Below are 20786 nucleotides of genomic sequence, written 5' to 3' on the forward strand. Positions count from 1 at the left end.
ATTTCTTAGTTTGCGTGATAACCATAGCATCCCTAACAGTAAACTGACCCAGATATGCACTTAGCGGATCTGTATTCAATCCTAAGGAGTAGAGGTAAGTGTCAAGAGCTGTGAAGGGCCTGAGAGTTTACCCTACATGTAAATTAGCAAGGTGGCCTAGAAGAATATACAAGATTCCTGGGTCAGGCACAAAAGACTTTGCTACTCATGGCATGGCAAGCCGATGAGCTTGAAGCTCATGTCCGTTACCCTGGCCACCAAGTTCCGTGTGGGCGGCAGAATGCCCAGATAGGGCATTCTCTATTTCCCAGGGCTGTTCTCAGTACAAACATCCTTAAAAAGATAATCTAGGTCCCTTTCACCAAGTGCAGATACAGCAGGAAGACAGCTGTCTGTGAACCAGAAAGCAGGCCCTCACCAGAAACCAAATCTGCTAGCACCTTAAACTTGGACTTCCCAGTCTTCAGAACTGAGAAATAAATTCCTGTTGTTATAAATCAAAGAAAAAAAAAAGAACAAAGGTGGTTTAGCTCCTCTGCTTACAATATATTCAGAAATATGGGAAACCCCTGGAGAACTGTCTTCCACCAATAAGTTGTCACTGTTTCCACATACCTTTCAGGTTATCTAACTCTTTCTGAGAGGCAGCTGATGTCCCTACTGTATCAGCTGCAATTATCAAGTCAGCATTTCAGTGGATTAGGTTTAGGGTACAGCTTAGGAACACATCTTGACCCCATAGTATTTCCTTTTTATAGTGGTATGTTCATTAAAAAGTTAGCATTTTAATATTCTAAAAAAAAATTGAAACAAGGAAAAGCACTTTTAATTTTACTATCCAACATAAGTTCATGTTTACATATTAACTTTAGACCTTAACCAGATACATTTTTACCTTAACCATATGTAAAGATTAACTCAAAGCGGATCATATACCTTAATATAAAACTTGGAGTATGACAGTTCTAGAAGAAAACATAAGAGAAAATCTTTATGACCTTGGATGAGACAAATATTCCTTAGGTGTGACACAGAGGCATAATCTATAAAAAGTTGATAATTGGGCTTCATCAAAATTAAAAAGTTTTTATTTATTCTATCAGAAGAATAAAAAGACAAGCCATAGACTGGGGGAAAATATTTGCAATCATGTATCCAACAAAGGGCTTGTGTCCTGAATATATACAGAACTTTAAAAACTCAATAATAAGAAAACAAACAGGTTGATGAAAAATAAGCAAGATATTTGATCAGACACGTCACCAAAAGTTACGTGAGTGGAAAATAAGCACATGAAAAGATGCTCAATGTCATTAGTCATTAGAGAAACATAAAACCACAAGAGATACCACTACAAACCTGTTAGACAGCTAAAATGAAAATGATTGACCATACTAAGTGTTGGTGGGCATGTGGGAGAACTGAAACTTGGGAATATAAAATGATCCCACTGCTTTGGAATACAGGTAAAAAGTTAAACAAAACAATCATACACCTACTGCATGACCCAGTCATTCCACTCCGAGTATTCACCAAGAAAAATACAAGCATATGTCCATACAAAGATTTAAGCACGAATGTTTATAATGGCTTCATTTGTAATTGCCAAAAACTGAAAATAGCCTAAAATGTCCATCAATAGGTGAATGGATAAACAAATCGTTTTGTAAGCATATAATAGAATACTACTGAACAATAAAAGGGAATGAACTAATAGGTTCATAAGACGACATGGATAAATTTCAAAATAATTATGCTAAGTGAAAGAAGCCAGACAAAAAGAGTATATGTATTATGATTCTACTTATATAAAAAACTGGAAAATACAAACTAATCTATCGTAACAAAGAACAGTGGTTGCAGGGATGAGCAAAAGGGAATCATAACAAAAAGATAGGAAGAAACGTTTTGTGAATGGTGGATATGTTTATTATTACATCAAAATCTATTAAAACTTGTGCTCTTTAAGTATGTGCAGTTTATGTCAATTATACCTCAGTAAGGTGTTAAAGATGAGGAAGGAAGCACAATGGTTTGATATATTTTTAAAATTTTCTAGTTGGCATAAAATATTAAAGAACTTTCAACATGACTCTTAAAAAAACATGTATAGTATGGTTTAATTCGTATAAAACTAGACACCTCTGTTTGTATATGCATACAAATATATCCAGGAAGATGATCATCAGAATGTCAATAGTTTATCTGAGTGGCAGGATTTCAGATGATTTTTTTCTTCCTTCTTTTATACTTGTTATGCTTTAAGTTTTTTACAGTCGACATGTATAGTTCTAATCAGACAAAGCAGTGAAGTTGTTTGAAAAGAAAAAGACCACCATAAGAAGCTTTATCTTAGTTATCTTTATTCATTTTTTAATATCTTGATATTCTTACCTGCAAGAATGGTTATACTTTTTACTAAAGGAAAAAGTTTTCTTTAATGTGGCGATTATGTTTCAGAAAACCTTGTTAGAGGTTGAAAGAGATCTGAAAAATTCTGAACCTGCATCTGAGACTCAAACCAAAGGAAAAAGGATGGTTATTCAGGAAGTAGAAAACTCAGAAGATGAAAATGACAAGGACAGTGGAAGAAAACATGAAGATGGCATTGGAGATAACAGTAAGACATCTTTTCTCTTTGGTTTATGCAAAAAAAAAAAAAAAAAACACAACCCTATCTTGTTATATGATGAGCTGGCTCAAATTTTCTCTTTGTACAGAAATTCTTAGTCTACCAAATTTTTCTAGCCTTTACCTTGTAAGTCTACAAGCAGGTTTTTCCTTCATCTTTTTCTTAACACAGCTCATTTCTTTTTCTTTTCTTTTCTTATTGCGGTATAATTGACTTATAACATTATGTTAGTTTCAGTTGTACAACATAATGATTCAATATTTGTATGTATTGTGAAATTATCACCACGATAAGTCTAGGTAAAATCTTTTTCTTGGGGCTTCCCTGGTGGCACAGTGGTTGAGAGTCCGCCTGCTGATGTAGGGGACACAGGTTCGTGCCCTGGTCCGGGAAGATCCCACATGCTGCGGAGTGGCTAGGCCCATGAGCCATGGCCGCTGGGCCTGCACGTCCGGAGCCTGTGCCCTGCAAAGGGAGAGGCCACAACAGTGAGAGGCCCGCATACTGTAAAAAAATTCTTTTTCTTAATACAATCTCCCAAACCCATTTTTCTTCATAATCTTGCATCTTTTCTAGTGCTCAATTTAATTCCTGATTAAATGGCTGCCTCTGTGACACCAACCATTTGCAAGTTAACCTATGTCCATCTCTTAGATGATTGTTTTATATATAGCTACTTGGTTGCAAAGAAATATGTTGGCTTCAAAGGGGTTGTTTGCCTAAAAATGAATGCACTGTTGGAATGCCCTGTAGCTATGCGTGCCTCTCAATTTTTTTTTTAAAAATGCAATTTCACTTTTGATGTAATTTAAAAAAAACTCTAGACTATATAAAGCTTAATCTTCATAATATAAGACAATGAAAATTACATCAACTTTAAGGGGAAAAAAATCTGCCTTTTCATTTGACCAGGGGAGAAAAGTTTTTCTTTTTTCTTGAGAGCCCCTGAGCAACTGAAGGGGAAATGTCAGCTCTGAAAATCATTCACAGGTAAAAACCAACTTTAAGTAATTTGACAGAATATTTTATTTTAGGGAAATATAAAATGTTCAAGTCATTCAACTTTAAAGAAAGAACAAGGAGTATAAGTTTGTTTTCATTCGTGGCAAAATATATAGTGTAAAATATATACATCAGCTTAAAATATGATCAGTTAAGCTAGGATAAAGACAAAAGCACAGAAAAGAAGGGGGAAAGAGATGAGGCAGAGTAGAGCACCCAAGAAAGATGGAAAAGAAAGTGAGAGCATCAAAGGGATAAAAAGGAGAGTTTAATGTAAGCAGCTTTTCAAGGATTGAGGCTCACTTTTTCCTTAAATAAATTTATTTATTTATTTATTTTTGGCTGTGTTGGGTCTTTGTTGCTGCATGCGGGCTGTCTTTAGTTGCGGTGAGCGTGGGCTCCTCTTCATTGCGGTGCGTGGGCTTTTCATTGTGGCGGCTTCTCTTGTTGCCAAGCATGGGCTCTAGGCACACAGGCTTCAGTAGTTGTGGCACACAGGCTCAGTAATTGTGGCTTGCCGGCTCCAGAGCGCAGGCTCAGTAGTTGCCGCGCACGGGTTTAGCTGCTCCACGGCATGTGGGATCCTCCCGGACCAGGGATTGAACCCGTGTCCCTTGCATTGGCAGGCGGATTCTTAACCACTGCGCCACCCAGGGAAGTCCCGATTGAGGCTCACCTTTAAGCAAGTTCTGGGAGCAAATGTTTTTCTTATGTTTATATTTAGCTTAAGATAATTAGCCAAGCATCTTACAATTAAAGGAAATCATTTAAAATCTTATCTGGAACAAGATATACTATAAACTTTATCAATTGCCACTATTTTTAAATTATTTTTTAAAATTTACATATAGTAAAAATGGACTTTTTGGTATACAGTTGTAACACGTGTATAATTTCATGTAACAGCCACCGCCGTCAGGATCCAGAACAATTTTATCACAAATTGTTGGCTAAAAGGAAGGCAAAAAAGAACACTTCTTTTTGCTTTCCTTTTAGCCAAACCCTTCCATCACCCCAAGCCTTGGTCGTTGATCTATCCTCTGTTGCTATAGTTTCACCTTTTCCAGAATGTCATATAAATGGAATCAGAGAGTATATAACCTTTTGAGACTAGCTTCCTGCACTTAGTGTAATGTCACTGAGATTCATTCATGTAGTTGCATGTATCTTTGATTTATCCCTTTTTATTACTGAGTAATACACCATTATATGGATATACTGCAGCTTGTTTATCCTTTCATTTGTTGAAGGACATTTAGGTTTTTTCCAGTATTTGGTATTTATGAATAGAGCTGCTATTAATATTCATGCACAGGTTTTTGGGTGAACGTACGTTTTCATTTCTCTGGGGTAAATACCAAGAGTGGGACTGCTGGGTCATATGGCAAGTGTATGTTTAACTTTATAAAACATCTCCAGACTGTTTTTCCAGAATGGTGGTACCATTTTTCATTCCCATTAGCAACACATGAGAGTTCTAGCTGTTTCACATTCTTGCCAGCATTTGGTATTTTATTTAAAAAATTTTTTTAGCCATTTTATTAGGTGTATAGTGGTTTCTCACTGTGGTTTTAATTTGCATTTTACTATTGGCTAGTGATGTTGAACATTTTTTCTTGTGCTTATTTGCCATGTCTATATCACTTTTGGTAAAGTATCTGTTGAAATTATTCCACCAGTTTTTAAAGTTGGGTTGTTGATTTCTTACTGTTGAATTTTGAGAGTTCTTTTCATATTTTTTTTTTTTTTGCGGTACACGGGCCTCTCACTGTTGTGGCCTCTCCCGTTGCGGAGCACAGGCCCCGGACGCGCAGGCTCAGCGGCCATGGCTCACGGGCCCAGCCGCTCCGCGGCATGTGGGATCTTCCCGGACCGGGGCACGAACCCGTGTCCCCTGCATCGGCAGGCGGACGCTCAACCACTGCGCCACCAGGGAAGCCCCTTTTCATATTTTTGATACAAGTCCTTTGTTAGATGTGAGATCTGCAAATATTTTTTCCCTATTTGTAGCTTGTTTTTTCTCATTCTTTTATCAGTGTCTTTCACAGAAAAAAAGGGTATTAGTTTGATTAGAGTCCAGTTTATCAAAATTTTTTAATGGGCTGGTGATTTGGTGTCATATCTTAATGCTTTGACTAAGCTAAAATCATGAGGATTTTCTCCTGTTTTCCTTTAAAAGTTCCATAGTTTTATACTTATGTACCATTCTGAGTTAATTTTTTTATTGAGATATAACTGACATATAACATTCTATTAGTTTCAGGTGTACAACATGATTCAATAGTTGTATATATTGTGAAGTAATTGCCACAATAAGTCTAGTTAAAAACCATCACCATACATAGTTAAAAATTTTTTTTCTTGTGATGAGAACTTTTAAGATCTCTTTTAGCAAGTTTCAAATATATAATAGAGTATTATTAACTCTAGTCACTATGCTGTACATTACATCCCCATGACTTACTTTATAACTGGAAGTTTGTGCCTTTTGACTCCCTTCACCCATTGCACACGTGTGCACATGTACACACACACACACACACACACACACACACACACACACACACAGATACGCCTCTGGCAACTATCAGTCTGTTCTCTATGAGCTCGGTTTGGTTTTTCTTTTTAGATTCCACATATAAATGAGATCATGTGGTGTTCATCTTTCTCTGTCTGACTTATTTCACTTAGCCATACTGAGTTAATTTTTCTATGAAGTGTGAGGATTAGATTGAGTTTCACTTTTTTGCATATGGATGTCCAATTGTTCCAAAACCATTTGATGAAAACTATCCTTACTCCTTTGAACTGTCTTTGCACCTTTGTAAAAAAAAATCAGTTGGCCATATTTGTGTAGCCAATAGAATCTAACGCTGGGTTCAGTTGTTTTCCACTGACATATGTGTCTGTCCCTTTGTCAATACCACACTATCTCGAGTGCTGTAGTTTTATAGTAAGTCTTAAAATCAGGTAGTGTGATTCCTTCAGCTTTATGTTTTTTTTTCAAAATAGTTTGGCTATTCTAGTTCCTTTGCCTTTCACATAGTTTTAAAATCGGGTTTTTTTCAATTACATTTTATTTTTCACATGCTGCATTCCTCCAACTTCTATTAATATTCAAGTATATTCCTTTATTACATAAAATCACTTAACAGTCACATATATTTGATGACTATTTTACCACAAGCCTATTTGTTATATTACTAAAATCTATATTTCTACTCACTGCAAAACACAGGGAATTTCCCACTGTATATCACTATAGTATATAGTAGACTATAATTGGACAGCAAATATGAGGTAGTTGAATCAGTTCTTTTATACCTAAAAAAAGTCATGCTGGGAATTTGATTGGAACTGCATTGAATTTATAAATCAATATAGGGAAGAAATGACATTGTAACTATATGGATTTTTCCAATCCATGAACATGGTATATCTCTCCACTTATTTAGGTCTTCTTTGATTTATTTCATTAGTGTTTTTTTAAGTTTTCAGCACACAGATACTGCACATACTTTGACAAATTTATACTTAAGTATTTAGATTTTTTGGAGCTATTGTAAAGAATATTTTTTTAATTTCAGAAAATTGAAAATTGAATTGTTCATTGCTAGAATATGAAAATATCATTTATTTTAAAAAATATGTTGACCTTGTATCTTGCAGTCTTGCTAACTCACTGATAAGTTCCAGGATTCTTTTTGTAGACTCCTTGGAATTTTTTTCATAGACAATTACATGGTCTGCAGATAAGAACAGTTTTATTTTTCTAATTTCCAATCTATACCTCTTTTCTTGCTTTTTCTTACTTTATTGAACTGGCTAAGGGCTATGGTGTTGAATAAACATGGTGAGAGTGAACAACCATGAGCTTTGTTCTTAATCTTAGAGGGCAAGCATTCAGTCTTCCGTCATTAAGTTTTCTGTTAACTGTGGGTTTTTGAGAGATGGGCTTCATCAAATTAAGGAAGTAACTTTCTATTTCTACATGACTGTGACTTTTAATCTCAAATTGATGTGAACTTTTAATCTCAAATTGATGTAAACTTTTCAAATACTTTTTCTGCAGAAATTGATTTGATCATGTGGTTTTTTTTCTGTAATCTGTTAGTCTATTGGATTATGTTGATTGATTTTCAAAAGTTGAGCTAGCCTTGAATTCTTGGGATAAACCCCATCATCATGTATTATTGTTTTCAGGATTTTGTCTGTTATTATCTTGTTGAGGAGTTTTGCATCTATGTTCATGAGAGACATTGGACTATAGTTTCTCTTTTTTTTTTGTACTGTACATGTCTGGTTTTGGTATCAGGATAATGGCAACGTCAGAAAAGTTGGGAGCTGGAATGTGCTTCCACCACTTCTGTTTTCTGAAAGAGATTGTGTAGAATTGATATTACTTCTTTTAAAATTTGGTAGAATTTGCCAGTGAAACCATCTGGGCCTGGAGGTTCTTTTATGAAAGACTTAAAATTACAAATTTAATTTCTTTAGTAGACATACAATTGTTTAGGTTATCTGTGTTTTTCTTCAGTGAATCCTGAGTTTAGTAGTTTCCAAAAAATTGGTCCATTTCATCCAAGTTGTTGAATTTATAAGCACAGTTCATAGTACTCCCTTATTATAGCTTTAATGTCTGATTGACCTGTAGTGATATCCTCTCTTCCTGAGAGTGGCGATTTGTGTTTTCTCTTTTTTGTTTGTCAGTCTAGTTCGAGGTTTATCAATGTTACTGATTTTTTCAAATGTTTCATTGATTTTTCTCAGCTTTTTAAAAAAATATCTTTATTGGAGTATAATTGCTTTACAATGCTGTGTTAGTTTCTGCTTTATAACACAGTGAATCAGTTATACATATACATATAGCCCCATATCTCTTCCCTCTTGCATCTCCCTCCCACCCTCCCTATCCCACTCCTCTAAGTGGTCACAAAGCACAGAGTTGATCTCCCTGTGCTATGCGGCTGCTATCCACTAGCTATTGATTTTATATTTGGTAGTATATATATGTCCATGCCACTCTCTCACTTTGTCCCAGCTTACCCCTTACCCCTCCCCATGTCCTCAAATCCATTCTCTAGTAGGGCTGCGTCTTTATTCCTGTCCTGCCCCTAGGTTCTTCAAAACCTTTTTTTTTTTTTAGATTCCATATATGTGTTAGCATATGGTATTTGTTTTTCTGTTTCTGACTTACTTCACTCTGTATGACAGACTCTAGGTCCATCCACTTCACTACAAGTAACTCAATTTTGTTTCTTTTTATGGCTGAGTAATATTCCATTGTGTATATGTGCCACATCTTGTTTATCCATTCATCTGTCGATGGACACTTAGGTTGCTTCCAAGTCCTGGCTATTGTAAATAGAGCTGCAATGAACACTGTGGTATATGACTCTTTTTGAAATACGGTTTTCTCAGGGTTTATGCCCAGTAGTGGGATTGCTGGGTCATATGGTAGTTCTATTTTTAGTTTTTTAAGGAACTTCTATACTGTTCTCCATAGTGGCTGTATCAATTTACATTCCCACCAACAGTGCAAGAGGGTTCCCTTTTCTCCACACCCTCTCCAGATTTTATTGTTTGTAGATTTTTTGATGATGGCCATTCTGACTGGTGTGAGGTGATACCTCATGGTAGTTTTGATTTGCATTACTCTGATGATTACTGATGTTGAGCATTCTTTCATGTGTTTGTTGGCAATATGTATATCTTCTTTGGAGAAATGTCTGTTTAGGTCCTGCCCATTTTTGGATTGGGTTGCTTGTTTTTCTGGTATTCAGCTGCATGAGCTGCTTGTAAATTTTAGAGATTAATCCTTTGTCATTTGCTTCATTAGCAAATATTTTCTCCCATTCTGAGGGTTGTCTTTTGGTCTTGTTTATCGTTTCCTTTGCTGTGCAAAAGCTTTTAAGTTTCATTAGGCCCCATTTGTTTATTTTTGTTTTTATTTCCATTTCTTTAGGTGGGTCAAAAAGGATCTTGCTGTGATTTATGTCATAGAGTGTTCTGCCTATGTTTTCCTCTAAGTTTTATAGTGTCTAGCCTTACATTTGGGTCTTTAATCCATTTTGAGTTTATTTTTGTGTATGGTGTTAGGGAGTGTTCTAATTTCGTCTATTTTTACATGTAGCTGCCCAGTTTCCCAGCACCACTTATTGAAGAGGCTGTCTTTTCTCCATTGTATGTTCTTGCCTCCTTTGTGAAAGATAAGGTCACCGTATGTGCGTGGGTTTATCTCTGGGCTTTCTATCCTGTTCCATTGATCTATATTTCTGATTTTGTGCCAGTACCATACTCTTATTTACTGTAGCTTTGTAGTATAGTCTGAAGTCAGAGAGCCTGATTCCTCCAGCTCCGTTTTTCTTTCTCAAAATTGCTTTGCCTATTTGGGGTCTTTTGTGTTTCCATACAAATCGTGAAATTTTTTGTTCAGGTTCTGTGAAAAATGCCAGTGGTAGTTTGATAGGAATTGCATTGAATCTGTAGATTGCTTTGGTGGTATAGTCATTTTCACAATGTTGATTCTTCCAATCCAAGAACATGGTATATCTCTCCATCTATTTGTAGCATCTTTAATTTCTTTCATCAGTGTCTTATAGTTTTCTGCACACAGGTCTTTTCTCTCCTTAAGTAGGTTTATTCCTAGGTGTTTTATTCTTTTGTTGCCATGGTAAATGGGAGTGTTTCCTTAGATTTTTCATTAGTGTATAGGAATGCAAGAGATTTCTGTGCATTAATTTTATATCCTGCTACTTTACCAAACTCATCGATTAGCTCTAGCAGTTTTCTGGTAGCATCTTTAGGATTCTCTATGTATAGTATCATGTCATCTGCAAACAGTGAAAGCTTTACTTCTTCTTTACCCATATGGATTCCTTTTATTTCTTTTTCTTCTCTGATTGCTGTGGCTAAAACTCCAAAACTATGAATAATAGTGGTGAGGGTGGGCAACCTTGTCTTGTTCCAGATCTTAGTGGAAATGGTTTCAGTTCTTCACCATTGAGGACGACGTTGGCTGTGGGGTTGTCATGTATGGCCTTTATTATGTTGAGATAAGTTCCATCTATGCTTACTTTTGGAGGGTTTTTATCATAAATGCGTGTTGAATTTTGTCGATACCTTTTTCTGCATCTGTTGAGATGGTCCTATGGTTTTTCTCCTTCAATTTGTTAATATGGTATATCACATTGATTGATTTGCATATATAGAAGAATCCTTGCATTCCTGGGATAACCCCACTTGATCATGGTGTATGATACTTTTGTATGTGTATGATCATGGTGTACGATACTTTTAATGTGCTGTCGGATTCTGTTTGCTAGTATTTTGTTGAGGATTTTTGCATCTGTGTTCATTAGTGATATTGGCCTGTAGTTTTCTTTCTTTGTCACATCTTTGTCTGGTTTTGGTATCAGGGTGATGGTGGCCTTGTAGAATGAGTTTGGGAGTGTTCTTCCCTCTGGAGAATAGTTGTTACCTCTTCTATAAATGTTTGATAGAATTTTCCTGTGAAGCCATCTGGTCCTGGGCTTTTGTTTGTTGGAAGATTTTTAATCACAGTTTCAATTTCAGTGCTTGTGATTGGTCTGTTTATATTTTCTATTTCTGCCTGGTTCAGTCTCAGAAGGTTGTGCTTTTCTAAGAATTTGTCCATTTCTTCCAGGTTGTCCTTTTTATTGGCATATATTTCCCTGTAGTAATCTCTCATGATCCTTTGTATTTCTGCCGTGTCAGTTGTTACTTCTTCTTTTTCATTTCTAATTCTATCGATTTTAGTGTTCTCCCTTTTTTTCTAGATGAGTCTGCCTAATGGTTTATCAATTTTGTTTATTTTCTCAAAGAACCAGCTTTTAGTTTTATTGATCTTTGCTATCGTTTCCTTCATTTCTTTTTCATTTATTTCTGATCTGATCTTTATGATTTCTTTCCTTCTGCTAATTTTGGGGGTATTTTGTTCTTCCTTCTCTTATCTCTTCAGGTGTAAAGTTAGGTTGTTTCTTTGAGATGTTTCTTGTTTCTTAAGGTAGTATTGTATTACTATAAACTTCCCTCTTAGTACTGATTTTGCTGCATCCCATAGGTTTAGTGTCATCGTGTTTTCATTGTCATTTGTTTCTAGGTTTTTTTTTTTTGTTTTTTTTTGCAATAAGTGGGCCTCTCACTGTTGCAGCCCCTCCCATTGCGGAGCACAGGCTCTGGATGCACATGCCCAGCGGCCATGGCTTACGGACCCAGCCGCTCCACGGCATGTGGAATCTTCCCGGACCAGAGCATGAACCCATGTCCCCTGCATCTGCAGGCGGACTCCCAACCACTGTGCCACCAGGGAAGCCCATTTCTAGGTATTTTTTTGATTTCTTCAGTGATCTCTTGGTTATTAAGCAGTGTGTTGTTTAGCCTCCATGTGTTTGTATTTTTTACAGATTTTTTCCTGTAATTGATATCTAGTCTCATAGCATTTTGGTCGGAAAAGTTTCTTGATATGATTTCAATTTTCTTAAATTTACCAAGGCTTGATTTGTGACCCAGGATATGATCTATCCTGGAGAATGTTCCATGAGCACTTGAGAAGAAAGTTTATTCTCTTGTTTTTGATAGGAATGTCCTATAAATATCAATTAAGTCCATCTTGTTTAATGTATCATTTAAAGCTTGTGTTTCCTTATTAATTTTCATTTTGGATGATCTGTCCATTGGTGGAAGTGGGGTGTTAAAGTCCCCTACTATGATTGTGTTACTGTCGATTTCCCCTTTTATGGCTGTTAGCATTTGCCTTATGTATTGAGGTGCTCCTATGTTGGGTGCATAAATATTTACAATTGTTATATCTTCTTCTTGGATTGAGCCCTTGATCATTATATAGTGTCCTTCTTTGTCTCTTGTAATAGTCTGTATTTTAAAGTCTATTTTGTCTGATATGAGAATTGCTACTCCAGCTTACTTTTGATTTCCATTTGCATGGAAGATATTTTTCCATCCCCTCACTTTCAGTCTGTATGTGTCCCTAGGTCTGAAGTGGGTCTCTTGTAGACAGCATATATACGGGTTTTGTTTTTTTATACATTCAGCCAGTCTATGTCTTTTGGTTGGAGCATTTAATCCATTTAATTTAAGGTAATTAGCGATATGTATGTTCCTATTACCATTTTCTAAAATTTGTGTTTGTTAGTGTAGGTCTTTCCCTTCTCCTGTGTTTCCTGCCTAGAGAAGTTCCTTGACCATTTGTTGTAAGGCTGGTTTGGTGGTGCTGAATTCTCTTAGCTTTTGCTTGTCTGTAAGGATTTTAATTTCTCCATCAAATCTAAATGACAGTCTTGCTAGGTAGAGTAATCTTGATTGTAGGTTTTTCCCTTTCATCACTTTAAATATGTCCTGTCACTCCCTTCTGGCTTGAAGAGTTTCTGCTGAAAGATTAGCTGTTAACCTTATGGGGAGTCCCTTGTATGTTATTTGCTGCTTTTAATATTTTTGCTTTGTATTCAATTTTTGATAGTTTGATTAATATGTGTCTTGGCATGTTTCTCCTTGCATTTGTCCTGTATCGGACTCTCTGCGCTCCCTGGACTTGATTAACTATTTCCTTTCCCACGTTAGGGAAGTTTCAACTATAATGTCTTCAGGTATTTTCTCAGTCCCTTTCGTTTTCTTTTGTTCTCCTGGGACCCCTATAATTTGAATGTTGGTGTGCTTAATGTTGTCCCATAGGTCTCTGAGACTGTCCTCAATTCATTTCATTTTTTTTCTTTATTCTGCTCTGAAGTAGTTATTTCCACTATTTTATCTTCCATGTTACTTATCCATTCTTCTTCCTCAGTTATTCTACTATTGATTCCTTCTAGAGAATTTTAAGTTCATTTATTGTGTTGTTCATCATTGTTTGTTTTCTCTTTAGTTCTTCTAGGTCCTTCTTAAACGTTTCTTGTATTTTCTCCATTCTGTTTCCAAGATTTTGGATCATCTTTACTATCATTACTCTGAATTCCTTTTCAGGTAGACTGCCTATTTCTTCTTCATTTGTTTGGTCTGGTGGGTTTTTTACCTTGCTCCTTCATGTGCTGTGTGTTTCTCTGTCTTCTCATTTTGCTTAACTTATTGTGTTCGGGGTCTCCTTTTTGCAGGCTGCCGGTTCGTAATTCCCATTGTTTTTGGTGTCTGCCCTCAGTGGCTAAGGTTGGTTCAGTGGGTTGTTTAGGCTTCCTGGTGAAGGGGACTGGTGCCTGTGTTCTGGTGGATGAGGCTGGATCTTGTCTTTCTCGTGGGCAGCTCCGCGTCTGGTGGTGTGTTTTGGTGTGTCTGTGACCTTATTATGATTTTAGGCAGCCTTTCTCGTAGTGGGTGGCGTTGTGTTACATCTTGCTAGTTTCTTGGCATAGGGTGTCCAGCACTGGAGTTTGCTGGTCGTTGAGTGGAGCTGGGTCTTGGTGCTGAGATGGAGATCTCTGAGTGATTTTTGCCATTTGATATTACATGGAGCTGGGAGGTCTCTGGTGGACCGATGTCCTGAACTTGGCTCTCCCACCTCAGAGGCACAGGCCTGACGCCCGGCTGGGGCACCAAGACACTGTCATCCACACAGCTCAGAATAAAAGGGAGAATAAAGGAAAGAAAGAAAGTGATATAAAATCAAGTTGTAAAATAAAAAATAATCATTAAAAATAAAAAAATTTAAAAAGTAAAAAAAAACAAAGCAAAGAAAGAAAGAACAGAGCAACCAAACCAGAAAATAAATCCAGCAATGATAAAAGTGCTAAAAACCATGCTTAAAAAAAAAAAAGAAAAAGGCAGACGGAACCCTAGGACAAATGGTAAAAGCAAAGCTATACAGACAAAATCACACAAAGATGCATACACATACACACTCAACAAAAAGAGAAAAAGGAAATATATATATATATATATATATATATATATCATTGCTCCCGAAGTCCACTGCCTCAGTTTGGGATGATTCGTTGTCTTTTCAGGTATTCCACAGATGCACGGTACATCAGGTTGATTGTGGAAATTTAATCCACTGCTCCTGAGGCTGCTGGGAGAGATTTCCCTTTCTCTTCTTTGTTTGCACAGCTCCTGGGGTTCACCTTTGTATTTAGCCCCGCCTCTGCGTGTAGGTTGCCTGAGGGCATCTGTTCTTTGCTCATACAGGATGGGGTTAAAGGAGCAGCTGATTGGGGGCTCTGGCTCACTCAGGCCAGGGGAACAGATGGGTACAGAATGTGGGGCGATCCTGTGGCAGCAGAGGCTGGCGTGACGTTGCAGCAGCCTGAGTCGTGCCATGTGTTCCCCCAGGAAGTTGTCCCTGGATCATGGGACCCTGGCAGTTGCGGGCTGCACAGGCTCCTAGGAGGGGAGGTGTGGATAGTGACCTGTGCTTGCACACAGGCTTCTTGGTGGTTGCAGCAGCAGCCTTAGTGTCTCATGCCCATCTCTTGGGTCTGCACTGATAGCCATGGCTCACACCCATCTCTGGAGCTTGTTTCGGCCGTGCTCTGAATCCCCTCTCCTTGCGCACCGTGAAACAGCAAGGCAAGAAAAAGTCTCTTGCCTCTTTGGCAGTTCCAGACTTCCCCCCACAGACTCCTTCCCGGCTAGCTGTGACGCACTAGCCCCCTTCAGGCTGTGTTCATGCTGCCAACCCCAGTCCTCTCCCGGGGATCTGACCTCTGCAGCAGGATCCTCAGCTCCCAGCCCCCACCCGTCCTGGCAGGTGAGCAGACAAGCCTCTCGGGCTGGTGACAGCTGGTTGGCACTGATCCTCTGTGCAGGAACCTGTCTGCTTTGCCCTCTGCACCCCTGTTGCTGCGCTCTCCTCCGTGGTTCCGAAGCTTCCCCCCGTCACCCCCATCTTTGCCAGTGACGGGGCTTCCTAGTGTGTGGAAACCTTTCCTCCTTCACAGCTCTGTCCCACTGGTGCAGGTCCCATCCCTATTTTTTGTCTCTGTTTTTTCTTTTTTCTTTTGCCCTACCCAGGTATGTGGGGAGTTTCTTGCCTTTTGGGAGGTCTAAGGTCTTCTACCAGCGTTCAGTAGGTGTCCTGTAGGAGTTGTTCCACATGTAGATGTACTTCTGATATATTTGTGGGTGGGAAGGTGATCTCCACATCTTAGTCTTTCACCATCTTGAAGTTCTCACTTCTCTGCTTTTTTATATTTTTCAGTTTCATTGATTTCTGTTCTTTATCATTTCCTTCTTTTTGTTTGTTATGGGTTTATTTTTCTTCTCTTTCTCTAAGATAGTTTCTCAAATGGAAGCTTAGAATGTTGATTTGAAACTTTTTTCCCTAACATAAGCATTTGATGCTATGCTTTCTTCTAAGTGTGGCATTAGCTGCATCCCATACATTTTGATACATTGTATTCTCATTGTCATTCAACTGGAAATATTTTCTAATTTCCTTCAAGACTCCCTCTTTGACCCATATGGCATATTTAATTTCCAAATTTTTGAGACATCAGTAATCTTTCTGTTATTGATTTAAAGTTTACCTCCGTGTTATACAGTAGAAACTAACACACCATTGTAAAGCAGTTATACTCCAATAAAGATGTTAAATTTTTTTTTAAATAAAAAAATTTTAAAAAGAATGGAAATATAAAAATAAAAACCTGTAAAGTTTACCTCCGTTAAGGTCAGAGAATACACTTTGTGTTACATTATTACTTTCAAATTTGTTGAGGCTTTTTTTTATGACATAGGATGTATTATTTCTTGATGCAGATTCCACGTGCCCTTGAAAAGAATGTTATTCTGCTGTTTTTTGGTGGAGTGTTTTATAAATGTCAATTAAATTAAGTTGGTTGATGGTGCTGCTTAGTTCTTTATCCTTGCTGATTTTGTTTACTTGTTATATTCCTTACTTTTCTTTCCTTATTGAGGAGTATTGTTGTCTACAGTTGTGGATTTGTCCATTTCTCTTTTTAGTTGTACCAGTTTTTGCTTCACGTGTCTTGAGGCTCTGTTGTTAGAAATATTCATGTTTAGGATTTCTGTGACTTGTTGGTCAGTTGATCCTTTTATCATTATATAATGTTTCTCTATCTTTGGTAATTTTACTTGCTTTTAAGTCTGCTTTGTCTGACAGTAATATAGCTATTTCAGCTCTCTTTGGATTAATATTTTCACAGTATATATTTTCCTAGGCTTTTACTTTAACCTACCTATATAATTAAGGTGGTTTTCTATTAGACAGTAAATAGTTGGGTCTTGTTTTTAATCTTACTATCTCTTGTCTTATAACTGTTATATGTACACCATTTACAATTAATTATTGATGTTTGTAGTAGGTCTAACATTGTATTATTTGTTTTTCTGTTTCTTCCCTTTGTTTTTTGTTCAACTTTTTTTCTTTTATACCTTCTTTTGAGTTATTTAAATATTGTTTAGTTTTACATTTTAAAGTATTGATTGTGTTTTTTACTGTATTTCTTAGTACATTCTTTTAATGGTCCCACTAGGAATTTATATATACATACTTTCCACATTTTACTTAGAATTAATATTTTACCACTTCCAGTGGAATGTAAAAAAAAAAATCTTACCACCATATCAGTCCCTTTATCCACTGTCTTTATGTTGTAGTTATCATATGTGTTATATCTACGTTCATTGGTATTCCCATTAGACAATGTTATGCTTTCTGCTTTCAACCTCTCTACATTTTTTAAAGAATTTAAGAGGAGAAAAAAAACAGTCCTTTATTTACTCAGATATTTATCATTTCTACTGTTCTTCCTTCATTCCTAATGGTACGTGTTTCTTCCTGCTATCATCTCCTTTACATATGAAGTATTTCCTTTAGCATTTCTTTTCAAGAATGTCTGCTAGAGATGAATTCTCTTAGTTTTCCTTTACTGAGGATGTCTTTATTTCACCTTCATTTCTGAAGGATATTTTTGCGGGCTATAGAATTATGGTTTGACAGTCCTTTGTTTCAGTGTTTTAAACATTTTGCCCTGCTGCCTTCTATCCTTCATGATTCTGATGAGAAATCCATTGTTATTCAAATTGTTGTTCCCCTATATTTGATGCATTGTTTTCCTCTGGATGCTTTCAAGACTTTTTCCTTTGTTTTTATTTTTATTTATTTTATTTTTAATTTTTTGCGGTATGCAGGCCTCTCACTGTTGCAGCCTCTCCCGTTGTGGAGCACAGGCTCCGGACACGCAGGCTCAGCAGCCATAGCTCACAGGCCCAGCCGCTCCGCGGCATGTGGAATCTTCCCAGACTGGGGCATGAACCCGTGTCCCCTGCATCGGCAGGTGGACTCTCAACCACTGCGCCATCAGGGAAGCCCTGTTTTTATTTTTTAGCAGTTTGATTATCATATGTCTTGATGTGCATTTCTTTGAATTTATCCTTTTGGAGTATGCTGAGATTCTTGAATCTATAAGTTCATGTCTTTGCCACATTTGTGAAGTTGTCAGCCCTAAGTTCTTCAAATTTTTTTCTGGACAACACTATTTTTCCTTTCCTACTGGGACTATTATGACACAATTGTTAGACCATTTGGTATTGTCCTACAAGACTTTGAGGCTCTGTTCTTTTTTTCCCCCAGTTATTTTTCCTCTCTCTTGTTAAGATTGAGAAATTTCTCTTGATCTGTATATTCAAGTTCACTGACCTTTTCCTCTCATCTCAATTGTATTATTGTAGCCATCTGGTGAATTTTTAAATCTTGGTTATTGTATTTTTCCATTGTAATGTTTCCATTTGGTTCTTTTTTTTTTTGAAATCTTCTATTTTTCAGCAAAACTTTTTAATCTTTCTATTCATTTTAAGAGTGTTTGCCTGTATTTCTTGGAGCATGGTTAGTATTGCCACTTTAAAGTCTTTGTTTGAGAATTCATAACATCTGGTTATCCAGGGTTTAGTATTACTTAATTGCCTTTTTCTTTGCCACATGTTGAGATTTTCTTTCTTCTTCACTTGTAAGGAATTTTGTACTGTATATTAGCAATTTTTAATATTATTATATGTGATTTTCAGTTTTGTTTAAATCTGATGGGGAACTTTTACTTTAAAGCAGTTAATCAATCTGGTTAGTTTTGGGTAACAGTTCTCCTACCTGACTTCCGTGGACTATGGTTCTAATGTCAGTTTAGTTTCAAAACCTTTGCAGCACTATTTGGATCTGTCCCACTTGTGCACCACCCCATGACCAACTGGGGCCTGGGTAATGGTTTCCCCCGGAATTCACTTCTCAAAATTTTTGGTAGGATGTTTAAGGTCAGATTTATGCACATGGATCACCTGGTGGGTAAGCTCATTTCAGTTACAATTTTATGCAATTGTTTTCTTAAGTTCCCTCCTCTGTGATTCTTCCCTACTCTTTCTGGATGCCAGATGTTTTCCTTCCTCTTCCTTTGGCTAGAAAGCCACACTTTAATTCTACTGTACACTTCCCATGACTATGTGCCTCCAGTAGTGAGCAGCAAGAGGAAAGAGAAAAAAAAAAAAAGCAATGGGGATATCCTTGGGACCACAGTTTCTCTGACCAGAGATAAGAGTTCCTCTCCCTCAAAGTTTTAGCTATCTACTTGGCTGCTACTGCAGCTGCTGAAGGATTGCCTGGGAGCTGGGATTGGAGAGAAAGGAAAAACAAAACAAACAAACAAACAAATAGAAACAGGGAATTTCCCCATAGGGGCCAACTATTTCTTTTTTTTTCTTAAGATAAATAATAAAGGGGACCTCCTAAAGCTCTTTTTTCTCCATACCCAGTGCAGTTTTGGGTTTTAAACTGACTTTGACCCAGGCTAGGAGATATCAGAGGAAAGAAAAATGAGAAACTCACTGCTGTTTGGGAGGTATTTCCAATTCTAGTTCCTTTCCCCAATCAGCCTGCTACCATTTACTTTTCAGTGTCTTCATATAACTGCTCCATGAATTCTGTCCCAGGTTTTTAGTTGTATTCAGTGTGAGGGACAGGGTGGATTATGTTTACTCCACCTTGACAGGAATTGCTCTTCTTACTACTTTTTTTTGGGGGGGGGGAACAATTAGCACACTTGAAGAACTGTGAAAGTGCTTTACTTATATTATTTCACTTAATCCTCAAGGAAGCTATAATATCCATACTTTTTATAGATTAGGAAACAGAAGCTTAGAAAGGTTATTTGCCACATTTGCATAGGTTATAAGTCATATGGTTAGGATATGGCCCCAAATCTGTGAGATTCTAAAGTGTATCTCTTAAACATGGTTATTAGATACCAACTAAGGAAGTACAGGTTCTATAAAACCCAGGCTGAATATCACCGGGCTACACTGTCAAAGAAACAGATGTAATTTGGTGTTTATCCACTCTTGTGCTGACGCTGTACTAAGAACTCTTATCAGAGGTTGAACATATGTTGAGAAACAAGTGGGTTAATGACTAATATGATCATTTTTGATTAAAGAATGGGCAGAGGAACTCAATAGACATTTTTCCAGAGAAGACATTTATATGGCCAACAGGTACGTGAAAAGGTACTCAACATCACTAATCATCAGGGAAATGCAAAGCAAAACCACAATGAGATATCACCTCACGCCTATTTGAATGGCCATCAACAAGAAGACAAGAGATCACAAGTGTCAGTAAGGATATGGAGAAAAGGGAACTCTTGTACTATTGGTGGGAATATAACCACTATGGAAAACAGTATGGAGGTTCCTCAAAAAATTAAAAAATAGAACTACCATATGATCCAGCCATCCCACTTCTGGGTATATGTCCAATAGAAATGAAATCACTATCTCGAAGAGATATCCATTGTTCATTGCAGCATTATTCCCAATAACCAAGATATGGAAACAATCTAAGTGTCCACCAAAGGATGAATAAGTAAAGAAAGTGTGATACAAACACACACACATGAACATTATTCAATAATAAAGAAGAAAATCCTGCCATTTGTGACAACATGGAGGGAACTTGAGGGTATTGTACTAAGTGAAATAAGTCAGACAGAAAAATACTCTATGATCCCACTTATGGTGTGGAATCTTAAAAAAGCCAAATTCATAATAATAGAGAGTAGAATGGTGGTTTCTAGGGCGGAGGGGTTGGAGGTATTGGGGAGAAGTTGGTCAAAGGGCATAAACTTCCAGTTATAAGATGAATAAGTTCTGGGGATTCAGTATAGCATGATGACTATAGTTAACA

General features: G+C 37.1%; 1 protein-coding gene across 1 annotated transcript in view; it reads left to right on the plus strand.

The window, feature by feature from the left end:
- The window catches only part of SPAG1 (sperm associated antigen 1), a 99026-nt gene that overhangs the window by 39153 nt on the left and 39087 nt on the right, over positions 1 to 20786 (plus strand). The window contains exon 9 of the mRNA XM_065895420.1: positions 2461 to 2620. Coding sequence (XP_065751492.1) covers positions 2461 to 2620 — 160 coding nt within the window. The remainder of the gene's footprint in view (positions 1 to 2460; positions 2621 to 20786) is intronic.

This window comes from Phocoena phocoena, chromosome 17 (genome assembly GCF_963924675.1).
Source record: "Phocoena phocoena chromosome 17, mPhoPho1.1, whole genome shotgun sequence".
Lineage (NCBI taxonomy): Eukaryota > Metazoa > Chordata > Mammalia > Artiodactyla > Phocoenidae > Phocoena > Phocoena phocoena.